Source organism: Lichenostomus cassidix, chromosome Z, assembly GCF_008360975.1.
Source record: "Lichenostomus cassidix isolate B80296 chromosome Z, HeHo_3.0, whole genome shotgun sequence".
Taxonomy (NCBI): Eukaryota; Metazoa; Chordata; class Aves; order Passeriformes; family Meliphagidae; genus Lichenostomus; species Lichenostomus cassidix.
In genome coordinates, this window is record NC_139511.1 from 70,888,000 (window position 1) to 70,903,159 (window position 15,160).

Consider the following 15,160-nt stretch of genomic DNA (forward strand, 5'->3'; position numbering starts at 1 on the left):
TTTCATTACAATTGTCTGTGTGTCTGATGGCATTTACTGCAGCCTGGGTAATAAGAAGCTGTGGTTTGTGTGAGGCTGCAGAAACATGAAAGCATTGCAATGACAAGGAGGTAAATTATGTATAAATGAATATTTGCTAAAGACTGTTAAGTGGATAATAACAGAGTTTTCTTCCAAAAGACTGTAACTGCCAAATTTACTTCTACAACTGTATTGGCATAGGAAAACATACATATTTTTCTTTCTTTCTATTCCTTTCTTTCTTTCTATTCCTTTCTTTCTTCGTTTCTTGGCTGGAGGGAAAACATTAGAAAGAATTAAAAAAAAAAAGACCTATATGAGAAAGATTTCTTAGGACAATAAATGGTGTAAAAGAAAGGTTGAAAAATCAAAATCAATTAAAAAAAAAAAGTTAGACATGTAGAGGAACATGACAGAATGCAGCGATACACTTTTATAGTGCAACAAAGTGATTATTCAAAGGTCTGACATTTTTTTAGGATAATAAAACATCATTACAGCTTCAGTAGTTTTAATTCCAAATATTCAGACAACTGTCATAGCTCCATCAAAACAGCTAAAATGGCATATATTGTTCAGATTTTGAAGATCAAAGAAAGAATATGATGTGATATGATGTGGGAAGGCAATATGTAGGTATGTGGATATAACTGATGATGGCAGCTCCTTACAAATGTAATTCATTTTCATTAGGCACTCATGGAAAATGGAACTATGTGAATATACATGGAAAATAAACAGTCAAGATGGAATCAAAATGGATGAATGAATTAAATTAAAAATTCAATAAGAAATTCAAATTAGTAGAACCAAAGAATCACTGAGGTTGGAAAAGCCCTTTAAGGCCATCAAGTCTAGCCATTTCCTCAGCCCTGCCAAGGCCACCACTGACCCATGTCCCCAAATGCCACATCCACACAGCTCTTAAATCCCTCCAGGAATGGGGAATGGCAGCTGTGCCAGGGCTGGACAACACTTTCCATGAAGAAATATTTCCCTGGTGTCCAACCTAAACCTCCCCCTATGCAATTTGAGGTCATTCCCTCTCCTCCTGTCCCTGTTCCCTGGAGCACAGCCTGACCCCCTGGCTGTCCCCTCCTGTCAGCAGCTGTGCAGAGCCACAAGGTCCCCCTGAGCCTCCTTTGCTCCAGGCTGAGCTCCTTTCCCAGCTCCCTCAGCAGCTCCTCGTCAAGCTTGTGCTCCATACCTTTCCCCTTTCCCTGGACACAAAATAGTTTTGAAGAACTTGCTCTTCTGTACCATATTCTCCTCTGGATTTTTTCCAGTAAATTTCCATTATGATTTTGTAGTCATTGTCTAGGACTGTGTTTATTCAAAAACCAAAGGAAAGATAAACGCGTGGTTCAGAAGTACAGTCTGTTGTTCGCAGCAGCAATAGCAGAATGAATGACTAAGTTTTGATTCTCAGCTGAGAAGATGTCAGAAACAATTTTGTAAGTTTTCATCTCACCCCAGCAGCACTGTAAAAAGGCAAGGAAGGTGGTTGTCTGAGCCTCCCTCTGCTGTCAGCAGCAAGACAGACTTCTTCCCAGGCAGATATATCTCATTTTATGAGACATTTCTATGACATGTGATAAATCCTGGTTTTCTGCATGGATTTTCTAGAGAGTCTGGCCAAGTCATTTAATCTCACCAATTTAAAATATCTGTAATTAACAAAAACGTATACTATTCTTTGTTAATAAGCAGCAAAAAATGCATCTCCCTTAACTCATAGTTAAAAAGTTCAGAAGGAAAACTGAAACCTTTCATTCTTTGTGTAGGGCACTGGTCTGAATAATGGGAAACAAGAGTCTCTCTTCAGTACAGACTTTTTTACCTAAATGTCTTCAAGAGAAACTGGAACTGCTGGTGTCGAAGTACAGTTACAAATTTCAAAGCAGTTTTAATCCCAAAAGCAACAGAATTCAGCCTAATGCTAAGGTAAGAAATTCATAATACTGCATTTTCATGATTCATAATGTGAGTAAGAGAGCATCTAGTAAACAGTGCTTCATAGTCATGCACTGAAAAATATAATAAAAAGTAAAATTTAATATCATATTCTTGAAGTATTTTCAGTGTCTCAACCAGGCACCAGAAGGTACAGACTGACAATTTTTGATGTATATACCAAACAGTTACTCACACAAAAGAAAGCAAATCAAAACAAGTTTTTTTAAAAAGCTAAACAAAAACAAAACAAAACAAAACAAAACAAAAACTTTATCCATCTCAGACTCAACAGATATTTCAAGGTTTGAGAAGCATGAAAATAGAGCAACTGTCAAAACGAAAAATCCAAAAGTTGACATTCACATTGTCTGATAACCAGTCAGCTTATCTTGAGCAAATTCCAGAGTAAAACCTCATTGAAGTGAGAAAATTCAGCTGGTTCTGATAATGAAAATTAACTGTAATCCTGGTTTGAGAGTTATCTTATGGTATAACAAAACCTTAAAGAAAAAAATACAATGAAACCACACTAATACATTTGCTCTCCCAGTAATATATTGTTCTGTGTTAAATCAAAGAGTCAGAGAATCACGTAATGGTTTGGGTTGGGAGGCATCTTAAAGCTCATCCAGTTCCATCCCCTACCATGCACAGGGACACTTTCCACTATCCCAGGTTGCTCCAAGCCCTGTCCAGCCTGGCCTTGGACACTTCCAGGGATCCAGGAGCAGCCACAGCTTCTCTGGTCACCCTGTGCCAGGGCCTTCCCACCCTCACAGGGAAGAATTTCTTCCTAATATCTAATCTAAACTCTTCCAGTTTAAGCACATTCCCCCCTGTTATCCCTGTAGTTCTGGATTTAAAAGGCATATTTAATGTTAATATTTTATTTTCTGCTGAAGGAGAGGGATTTAGAGGGAAATGCTTTCAAAGGCACTGCTCCTCTCAGATTTTTGCTTGAAGTCAGTAAGACTACTCATGGGTGGAAGGGTAAACAACTACACAATTATTTTCAGGAAAAAGACTGTACTGCAAAACTAAAAACTTTGATGAGAGGCTTCCCAGAGAGGCCAGGACCTGGAAGAAACATGAGCTGCCCTCTTAATTTTGGACTAAAAGGACATCAATATATTATCCATGGACTCAGCTGAGCCCACAGCTGATTCCACTGTGGTCAAAAGAACATACAGGAAAAACTTCTCCATGAAGGCTGTGTTATTTCTACATAGCTAGAATTTCCAGAGGGGTTCTAACATTCACATTAAAAGTTAAAAAAAGCTTCTAGAAAATATGTTTCACAGTTCAGACTTGGAGCACTTTATTCAAAGGAGCTTGAGTAGTTAATTCCCCTCTGAATTGCTCAGTGTAATTAATATATGGCAATGATCAGTAGGTAAAGGCTTACGCATATTTTTAAACAACCTTTCAGTAATGCCACAGGTCCTAACTATTAAATATTTTCATATAAATCTGCAATTTAGCATTAGTGTGGCATGAGCTTGAATAGCTTTAATGCATTTTTTAAAGATGAATATGTTCTAATTAGATATTTGTCTATTACACATATTTTAAACAGTAAGAACCAGGTGTTCATCTGGAGTAAAGTGACAAGTCTTACCTAAAGTGAAAGTATCAGTAACATTTTCCAACAGCTGGTCCTACATATTTCTGAAAATGTGATGATAATTAAATACATACAAGCATACATTTACTGATCTAATGACTTTGCTGTTTGAAAACACTGAAATTAAAATGTTACCCAATCAAACACTTAGTTCTGTATTTTTCTATCAAGCAGCTGTGGAATATAACACATATAATACTTAAATATTTTTTAAAGAAATGGCTGAAAAATCAGGGAATGCACACAGATAATGTTTCAGGCCAAGCTGGATCAGACGTGGAGCAACCTAGTCTAGTGGAGGGTGTTCCTGTCCATGGCAGAGGTGTTGGAATTAGCTTAATTTCAAAGTCTCTTCCAATACCAACCATTCCATGATTCTGTGAATACCTTAACCATTCATGCCTGTTCACCTTCCCACTGAATCTCTGAACACAAAATATAACAAGATCAGAAAGGACTGAGTGCAGCTGCAGTAGAAATGGGTGGAAGGGAATGGGGGATGGAGGCTTCCTTGCCACCAGACTAGATATAACAAAACAACATCAAAATAATGATTTATTCTGTTTTCCTCCCCACTTTTCGCACAATTTCAGCCCCCCCGTGTTCAGAGAAAATTAAAAGTGTTTGTTCTTTAAGCTGTTGAATGTAATTAAAACTTGCTTATAGAAGGTATACCAACAAACCCATTTTTTAGGACATTAAAAATCACTGGCACACATAAAGACTGTAATTCACTGAAGCCATCATAAAATAAAAATATCATGTAAAAATAATAAGCTCGTTGGTTTTGTTTTTCAGCAGTGTTTCTCTTAAGTCACAATTTTAATTGCAGATCAGTTTTGTTCTTGCAGTCCTTTTGATAGATCTGAGGAAAGCAGCATACATCATTAACTGTACTGTCTAGGGGTTCACATTTCCAACAAAAGCTTTGTCTGGCCAAGCCACTACAGCCTGCCTGATTGTTGCAGAATTGTCATTAAATGGAAATGATGCCCGGGAATGTTGAACTTAATGTTATGTCTTGAAATAACATGAATAACATTACAGTTGTTTTAATGATATTCATAGGAGAAAAATGTCATTAAACAAAGCAACAATATTAGCCCTGGTGCCCTGGTCAAATTCCAGTCTGGCTGATTGCATTCTGACACCTACTATTTCTCAGCTGTTAGAATTTGGTGTGTTTGTGTACCTCCCTGTTTGTTCATTGGTATGTTAATGCCCTACATCATCATCTCATTGCTGCCTGCCATTCCAGAGTTAGTTGGCTGTCACTCTCGACCATCCAAAGCCTTTTAATGAATCTGTAACCACAGTGCATGACCTTGAAAAGTTCCTTTTCAATCTACCTTGCCGGAGCTCATCTAGTTACTTAGATATTGCTTAAGCTTACAAGTGAGCACAGGTAAAACTTATTCCAATGTTTGTTAAACACAGAGCACAGCCTCATTCCCAGCTCTGAAATAATGAAACACTGAAGAGCATTAATATGTCTCAAAGCTGAGCACAGAGGTGTTTCCCCAAACAGTGGGGCTTCAGTTTAGGTCAGGAAGGTCCTCTGAGCATCTGCTTATCACTCCCACTTAACCATGACTTACTTTGAATTGTAGACTGATGTCTGAAAACATGACCTAAAATGGATTAAACTTAAGCTAAGATACACTCTAGGAGCACAACTTATATACCTCAGCACCAACTAATTATGCAGTAACAGCCATGGACTAGAGGTAGTCCAGATTTAAAAAGAATATACCAAAAGGTGGACTTCAGAATAAATTTCATTGTTCTGTGGTTGGCTCATACTACTTGTTTATGGGCACATTGTCATATTCAAATATTTTATTTAAAGGAGCAGATGTTCTCTGCATTTTCTTACTAGTCTTTGACTTAAGGGTCAAAGAGTGAATTGCAGAATATTTGAGAAAACCCTTCTGATATTACCAAACATGGCATTCGTAGAGGGCTTATGGAGGAAAATATTCTGAAGACCTAAATCCTGGTTAGTTGAAAGCTTTTAAAAATGTAATACCACAGCTTGGAATTTCCTGGTTTACATATTCAGGTAGGATCATCAGTGTGACCTCATAGAACAATTTTTAGTGTGTCTGTCACATCTCACAGGCATATTTTCTGATATTATTCCCAAGAGCCTCCCTATGTCCCTCAATCTTAATGCTGTTGGTGAAATTCGATCCAGAAATTCATGCACAGTCATTTTCCTGGTTCTGAGATGAGACAAGATCATTGAGGAGCACGTAAAAGCATTTAAATCAGGCATACATATTTTTCATATCTGTTGACAGTGATCAAAACACAAAAGTTCAACAAAAAGTAAGATCAGAAAGAAGTAGTGCCAAATACCAGCGAAAGAGTGTCTTTGTACCCTTAGAAAATAGAATATTCCTGAAACCTCATCTAAAGGTAACAGTAGGGAATCAGCTGTATCCTGCTTTGGGGTCAAGTGCAATGTTCTGTTCCCTCAGCAAAAAAACTGAATCCACATCCTTCTCCAAATCCACATCCCTCCCCTTCTGGAACATAAGCAAGTGGCACAGCTGTTTGAAGCACAAGTTGCCTGTTAAACTGCTGCTGGATTGTCACCATTATGGTTTTGTCACAGCCTGATTTAGGGAGGAAGCCAATGATCTGGAAAAGAGATGTGAAGATTTAAGTGTACATAGTCAGATCTTTGAAACTAATTTCAGGCTCAATGCTGCTTTGGATTTTCTTCAGGCAGAATAAAGAAGACAAAGAAATGGGGACCCGAGTGACAGGATAAGTGGAAAAGAGTAGATAGGATTGTGTGAGCACAGATGCTAATGAGCCAAAAAACCACCATTTTATTTACGTGTTACATATGTCTGCACAGAAGTTGGGCATTTGAAAACAGTCATAGCTGTATCAGGAACATCTTAAGCTTTGCACAGAAGAAAATATCTTTTGTTTTTTCCTTCCTGTTCCAAGTTTCTGCCTAAGATTAGGCATATTTTCCATTCAGTACCAGGTCTCAACCAAGCCATTCTAGCATGATCTCTCTCCAAATCATTTCCTCACACAGGCACAGATCAATACAAACAGCCAGGAAGCAGAGAGGGAGCAAAAGGAAAAGAGTGAGCAAAGATTCTTGAAGACATTGAAAGAGCCACAGACATTGCCCTTGTAGTTGAAACCCTCTGCTGCTCTGTGGGTGGTGGTAGCTGAAATCCTGTGTACAGATCAAAGTGAATTCAAGTCTTGCATGTCCCCATTTCACCTGAACACTCAAATAACACTGTCATTGGATCTTCAGGGAAAAGTAGTTTTGTATGTATTTCTTCATTTTAACTTTTTTTTCCTTTTTTTTTTTTTTTTTTTTTCCTCAATCTGAGGTTAAAAAACCCCTCAATCAAATTTAATATGTTTCGTGGGGAAAAAAAGTCTATTTAATGGCTGGCAACTTCAAAGAAACCCAGGATTTTTGCCACAAAGATCCTGACTGAAGCTTTTTCTATGTTGAAAATATATTTGTGAATATATATACAAATCTGACATAAGTAGTCAAAGTTTTTCAAGTAAAAATAAAAAAAGTTTGGATGTGATTTGCCAAGGCTACTTCAACTTCCATAACACATGAATGAAAAGTACTGCAAAGCCCTTAATTTACCACAATTTTTTTCGCTCTTTGATTAAACCTCTTCTCGTGCTAATAATTCTCAGTAGAACTGCACAACATATGCTGCAGAAACCCCTGAGGCAGCCAAGCGAAACCAAGCCAAAAACAGTGGAGAAGTCACTTACCTGTCTGAACTCCTCCAGGTCTGTCTTGTTCCCCACCAGCACCACGGGGATGTCGTAGGTGTGCCGCACGCGATAAATGAGTTCCTTGAACTCAGCCGCCTCTTGGAAGGACTGGCGGTCTGTGATGGAGTAGCAGATAATGAAGCCTTCTCCACCTCGCATGTATTGGTCCCTCATGGCTGTGAATTCAGCCTGCAGAGCAGGAAGAACACGCTCAGTAATTTGGCAAACAAAATTATCCATCTGTAAATAACAAACTTGCGGAAAACTTGCCTGGTTCCCTGCATACATTCACATTGCTTGTTTTACCGTTTAAAACACTGCTTGCTGAAACTTGTGCATCCTTATGGGTTCATCAAACCCCATAATAAGGATTTCTCTTAGGATGGTTTTTTTTTTTCTTTTGTCATCAAGGGACCTCTGTCCTCTTAGAATATGGACTTATTATGCAAGGCCTGCATACAGAAAATACTGTCTCATGTATTAGCAGAAACTTCTGCAATGCTACCGGTACAAACAGATGACATGCAACTGAATGAATATTAACAGGTGTAAAAGAAGGTATAGTGCTACCAAGGGATCTGGGACAGGTACAAATTCCTTATTATGCACTCAATTCAAAAGCTCAGTAATATCAAAAAGATATTCATTGATTCCCACTATTCCTTTGGAATAGTGCCTTGCAAAACAGGGATCTGATCTGCAAAAAGTTCTGCTCTTTCAAAGGCTCTCAGAGAAGATGGGAGTTTTAGCTCAGTTTGGGATAAGACCATTGAATGAGAATAAACAGTTTCAAACAGTGCGAGAATTGGCCCAATTTTCTCCTTCTGCATTTTTCTCTTTCTGTGTATGTATTTATTGTCACAGGAATGCTTCTGGTGAGCTTTTATTTTTTTCCAGAAATATTTAACAACTGCCACATTGCACAAAAAAAATCAAGATTTAGTTTTCATAGACTAGTCTCAGACACTTTGGCTTGAGAATATATTTTAAATCCTATTTCTTTCTCAAGTTTGTTTGCTTGTCTTGATCACAGCCCCGAATAACCCAATACCATGGCAACAGTCGATCAGGATCAGAATCCTCCTGACAGAATCAGTTCTCCAGAGATATTAAGATGCAGGAAGGTCTGATAAGAAAGGAATACACATATCAACATTGGACCATTTCTGTGAGCAGCAGGATACAGCATCAAATCCTGTATATTTTACTCTATTGAGAATTTAGGCTAGGATGTTTTAAAACAGTTCAGTTTACATATATATATCCTCAGCTCTTGCTGAAAATTGAAGGGAAATGTATTTCTTATGCTCTTTTAAAACTCTCAGCCTTAAATCACTCTCCATAGTTGCTCATGTTGATTGACAATACTTCCTGTGAATAGACTTTCATGTTGACCATTATCATTTATTTATGATGCATCTTTTACCCAAGGGCTTTATAGATCATTCAAAACATTTCACCTGCAGCAGGAAAAGGTTCATCCAACTAAGCTTCAAAATGGCAGACTAATAGGCAATTTAAGGGTAGGATTCTGCTTTGAGACTTACTCAGAATTTTGAAATCTCTGAATTATCACCAGTAACACCCCATGAGGGTTTATTAACTACCAAGCTACAGCAGCAGAGTGCATCAGGTCATAAAGTAGCCCATCCTCTTGAAACTGGATGTGCAAGCAGTAGGGCAGCTGAGCACTGAAGAAATCAAACAGAAAGGATTCCACACTCCGTGATTTGGACAAGACACTGAAAAGAGACGTGTGTCTTTTCCCAGGTCTTTCCCTGACAGCTACATTAGATAGCTACTAGATTAATGAATGATGCAATACAAAACTAGAGATCACATTCAAAGACTCAAGTTGAGGGCAGGAAATGTTAATGACTAAACACAGTCATTAAATCCATTATCCACCCCCAGAACCCAGGCTTTTATAGCAGAACAAAGACTTACTGCAGCCCCCACCCCTCGTGACCCTATTTTCTCTTCTTTGTACCTTAGAAGGTACAAGGTCCCTTAGAAATGTTCTACAGCATGGTTAGTAGGCTAGTCTCCTTTATAGGAGGAACAGATTTAGGCCAGGATTACTTCAGGCTGAGCAGACAACGGAAACCTTCAGTGAAGTTAAATTTGTGGATTAGGCTTCTGAATTTATCTGGCAGTGTAGCTGCTGTTCGCCATCTAACCTGTCCTTGTGAAAAGTGGTAAATTATTCAATACCGTTAATGGGCTACAGACTGCTTCTGCTGATGGAAAATAGTTACCCCATTAGTTATCTAATTATCTATTTTTTGCACCTATTATTTATTTTTAGAGCATTTCTACAACTGAATGGAGCTGGTAGCTAAAAGTACATGTTTTCACATGAAACCTAATGTCCAACCCATACGACCTGTCTCCCTGAGTTAGAAATTTCATTAATCAACCTCTGTAGCCCTGTATGACAGCTCTGCACAGCCTTTTACAAAGAATGATCTCTGTTCAAGTGAGGTGATCCACCTCTAGAAGTGCTCAGAACTTTGTACACTCATTTATAGCCATTTATGGCAAACTGAGAAGGAATTAGGTCATGCATCCCTGTTTAAGTTACTCAGAGTAAGTGACCTTCTGCAGCACGAGTACTCCCAGGATTATCCCCAGAGATGCTTAATGGCTTTCCCTGACTGACAGGAGGCCCTGGGTTCCTAATTTTACACACTGAATCATTTCAAAAGGACAAAGTTCTCAGCTTTTAGGGACTGCCACTCTTGAGTCAGAATTATCTACCTGCACACTCAGATTCATGCCAGGGCATAGTTAAGACTGTCAGGATATGAATGAGTTTACCTCTGCAATTTTTTATTATTACAGGTTATTGCTGCTGATATATTAGGCTAAACAGAAAAAGTACTTTAGTGTCGTTTGGAGTGATCCATTTTCAGAGGCATTAAGTATTCAGTGCAAACTGGATTGAGGACATAGACTTTGCTTTCTGTTGTTAACTCAGCTAGTCATTTCCATTCCAATTTTTTAATGTTGACATTCATTTCTCAGCTTTTTCCCCTTGGCATGATTGCTCAGTACAAAGTCAAGGACTCCAAGGTCAAACATAAATAAGCCTTTTTTTTAATTTCAAAAGAAACTGGTTTTTACTGTCTTCACCAGGAGTGTCAACATAATAATATATACTAAGAGAAAAAATAAATTTAATTACCAATAAATGTACTAAAACCCTTACATGTCTGTATGCATATTTTACATAAAAGACAAAGGAATAAGATGCAATTAAATATCTTTGTCCATTTTTAAGTTCAAACTTTATTCCAGATTCCATCTTTTTTCATGATTCTCTGAGCAGAAACTCAGTAAACAGAACTAAAATCCAAGTTCACCTGGGTTTTGTGAATGTTCAGGTGTAGATAGAGATAAAGCCTAATGCTTTAGAGATTTTTCAGTAGTTTTATTTTTCTACTTTGTCTGGTTCCCTTATAAAATAAGCAACAATGTATCTGTGCAGCTGGCACACTAATATCTCCTTTAATTTTTTCCTGCTGTAAAAGGGACCTCTTAAAAAGTCATTCACGAATAGTACTGGATACAAATTTCCACTCAATAAAGGGAAAATACAAAACATTCCCAAGTCAGTAAATGCCAAGGCTAAGAGACAGAAGGAAATCACACCCCCTCAAAAGGAAATCAATTCGGAGAATTAAAGTGAAGATTTGTCATGCTTACAGCACTTTGCAGCTTGACATCAGTCTCGAGTAACTCTCTTGTGTATTATGACTAAGACTTAACTGAAAAGTGTGGTGAAAACTCTTTTGAAACCAAATCATCATTCTTCTTTGGAGATGTGACACTTGAGAACAAGCATCAAGTCTGGATAGAAACAAAACAAAACTTTTCTGAAAGTTGAAAGAAGGCAGCATAAATTTTCTTTTTCTTTTTGCAGTATAATTGAATGCAGAGGAAAAAATGTCACTAATCCTCATAAGACTATCTATTTCTACCTGTTGTTGAGGAACATTAACAAGCAAATCTCTTGATGATTATGTTCAGCAAAGAGAAAATGCCTAACCTCTATTTTCTCTTCATCTTGTTTTATCTTCTTTCATCCCACTTTTCATAATGAGCGAAGGAAAAGTTTTCACTAAGACCAATACAATTAACTAATTTTAAAATTTGTACTGTTCTCATGGAAATAGAAATAGAACTTGTATGGTGGGTTTTTTTTTCCTTCAGAGATCATAATTGTTTCCAAATAAGATCAGTATCTTAAAGTCTCCAGAAGAGGAAATAAAGTCATTAAACAGCAAATTCAGACTTCACTTAGCTATATCTTTATGAAGGGTTGGTTTATGTGTTGATATCAAACATAACAGTCTGGGTCTCTTGTTCAGCTCAGGACAGCCCTGCCTTGCTGACTCAAAGAGTCTAGGAAGGTATATAATAAAGTTCAGATAAGCCAAGCTTGTTTCTTTACTAATTATTAAGTATTTCCTCCTGAGCAATGCTGGAGAAGGAATGCTGGCCTGGAAAAGCTTTTAGGCAAGTAAGAAGTCGTTTAGAAGCAGCATCTCCCACATCACCACTGTAGAGCAGCAGAGCTCTGAAGTGAAGCCATTTCTCCCAGATCCTCATGTTGTGCCTAGCGAAGAGATGACCTTGTCAGCCCCAAAAAGGATAAAAGGGCGAGAAGAAAAGAACAAAAATAAAGGGACAAGGCAGCGAGCAGAGAGTCACCATCCCTGCCCCTTCTTTTTCATTGTGTGGTGATGTGTTTGAGGAGTAAACACGACTCAGAAGTGCAGTCCTTCCCCAAGTTCCTCAGAAGTGTGGTGCTTAGAAATTTAAAGATGCAGCACCTCTGAAACAAAGGTGCCATGTTTTTCAAACTACACACATACTCCACACATTTTGATGTCTGTTCCTTTTTTATGATCTTGGCTTGTATCTCTGGAAGAGGTCAGAGCCTCCCCAGGGAGGCCAGCCTCACAGTTTGAAGAATGTCACTTTACATATCTTCTTGTCTTATGTTCTGCTTGACTTTAGAACCGGGAATCTGCTAACAGATGTTCTTAATCAAAACTGTCTCCCTGATTACCACAGGGGTCATTCTTATTATAAAGTGGGTTTTTTTACATTTATAGTGAACACTTGAGGGGTGAGATATGTTCTTGCAAACAGGCAGGATATTGTTCACCTATGACAATGAACAAACAAGCATGAAATGAACAAAAAGGACACAAGAAACTCAGGGGCAGGGGAAAAAATCCTCAAATAGTGATAGAAGCAAAAATAAAAGCACTGAAAGGAATATGTGAAACTGGATTTTTTGCTTACAAACAACCCAGAATTTTTTATTAAAAGAAAGTTGAAAATTTCTTCTGTCTCAGGAGATTTTTTGCCAATATGGTCAAAGATTATTTTTTAGAAGCAAATCTTTTTAAAAGCCAAAGTGTGAACCTCCCATGTCTCCCTGTTAATAAATTCTTTTACACACAGAAGCATCGCAGTTGACTTCATTAGGATTACATATCATCCACCTGGCACAGCTTGTCATAAAGTGAGCTTCTCTTTTACCTCTTGAAATAGATTTACCTAATGAAACTACACCGGTGAGAAGCACTGTGATAATTATCTGGTTTTCATGGATTTTTTTAGTCTTTCATTTTTTGTGAGGGGAGGAGGGGATAAAAGCAAGTAGCTTTTAAAAGCTTATTTGTAATAGTAAGCAGCAAGAAACCTATAGCTGATACATTACAAAAGAAAAGCATCCAGTTAGGATGTTAGCTGGATATTATATCTCTAGTGTTTGGAAAACCAGTACTAGTCTAAAATGCAAAGGATGGTCTTTATTTCATCTGGTTTCTGCCCCCTGAAGAGGTAGTCAGGTATTCTACATTTAGAATCATAGCTTTATTTAGTTTTCAAGTCTCTCTCTGCAGTCATTAGAGAGAAGATTGACTCCAGAGGGCAACTCAACCCATCCTCAGGGAAGTGCTTAAGATGCCAGGGTTGTTTTTTTTTTTTTTGTGCTTCAACGGAGACTAAATACACAGCCCTGCCTCTGATGTCCCCAGAATCAGCTGGGCCCTGCCCAGTCATAATCCTTCATGCATTTGGATGATAAGGCTAGTCCTCCTCTCCATTTTAAACTTTTCATTTAGCTTCTACAAGGCTGTTTTATTTCCAATGGAGTTCAAAAGGTCAAGAGAGTGTAGCATCCAATGCCTAAAGCCAACAGAGGATTTTTTCCCTTCGCAGCATTCAGCAGTGGGGAATGCTGCTCCTCAGCATGGGTTAAGTAACACCATGAGATAATAAAGGAACAACTTTTCCATCACAGATGCCAGGGTTCCCAACCTGGTGCCTTTGCCTGCAGGATTCCAGTTTACACCAGCTATAGGCTCCCAGCAGTGACACAGCAGAAAACAAGAAAGCACAGAACGTTATCAACATCACTTCACGCTCTCTTCTTGCTTCTCTCCTATTTGCAGCCATCCTTTGGAAACAGCAACAACTACAAAAGGAGCTACATAGCAAAAGATAGCGAAAAATTTGCAGCAGGTGGTACTCAGCCACCTGTGCCAGCCTAAACCATCTGCCACATCTCTGGGAGGAAGGAAGAGAGCTGAGTAACAGCTCAGACACAGACCAAAGGAAATGCAGGGGCTCTGGCTTAAACACTGGAGGACAGAGATTGATTCTTCTCCTCGTCAAGTCTCTGCACTGTTCTGGTTGCACATCAAAACCATTTCTCACAACCCTTTTTGCCTGCTATAGCAATGATTCAGGAGCAGTTCAAAATGGGATTAGTATAAATGAGAATTAGCCCATAAGCCTGCAGTGGAAGTGGATTATTATTATAATCAGTCCCTTGATTAATGATCAGTCAGTGTCTCACGCCTTATAATTACAGGAAAGAATTCTTGCTTCTGTTGTAAAACAGCAATATCCCTTTCCTTCTGTGAATTTGTATTGGGGACAAAATGCACATCACTGATGACAGGAAAAGTATGAAGATGAAAAAAGATGCAGTCCAAGTTCCTAGCAGACTAATGGCTTTCTGAGCTTTATCTGACAGCCTTCCAAGGCAATATTATGAACTCCACATTTTACAAAATCAGTCGCCTTTTCTTAACACTGGGAATGTACAAGGATAAAGCTGATAGAGGTATTGAAAATAATCTGTAATTTTGAAGACAACTCGCAACCCCCTGTTTAATCTAATTTATTTACCTCGAAAGGGAAACAGAAGAAGAAGGAGAATATTCATGACAGGTGTTCTTCGCTGGAAGACACAGGTGTGATATCCATTCCTGTGACAAATAGCAGCATTACTTTTTAGCTGCTGATTTCCAGGGGTTTTCCAGGTTAGCTCACCTAGGTAAAGTAATTGACAAGGGGAACCTCAAGACCTTTTCTATGGGCAAGAAGATGTTCAAAGCTGAGTAGGTCAACTGAATGGATGTTTGGCAGCTTAAGAAACATGATTAAATATGCACTGATTATGAAATTCAAGCGCAGTTTCATGTTTCTGATTTTTATAAAATTTCAGCTGAAAACTTTCTAAATAATTTCCCCTTCTTAACTCCCTCTAATGTTCTTCAGCAACAATCTGCTTACTCTAGAAACAGGTTTTCAGTCCCAGAGAGGAGAAAATTTTGCATTATACCTCAGTTCAGGATTCTTTCTGAAAATTCATATATTCTCATGGAAAGAGATGGATTTATTCCCATTGTTTAACACATCTTTAATCTCTGACTACAGAAAAGACTTTATGAACAGCTAAAGCCCTGAATG

General features: G+C 38.2%; 1 protein-coding gene across 1 annotated transcript in view; it reads right to left on the reverse strand.

The window, feature by feature from the left end:
- RIT2 (Ras like without CAAX 2) overlaps window positions 1-15,160 on the reverse strand; it is a 171,741-nt gene that overhangs the window by 76,530 nt on the left and 80,051 nt on the right. The window contains exon 4 of the mRNA XM_085042826.1: window positions 7,379-7,570. Within this exon, the coding sequence (XP_084898952.1) occupies window positions 7,379-7,570 (192 nt within the window). The remainder of the gene's footprint in view (window positions 1-7,378; window positions 7,571-15,160) is intronic.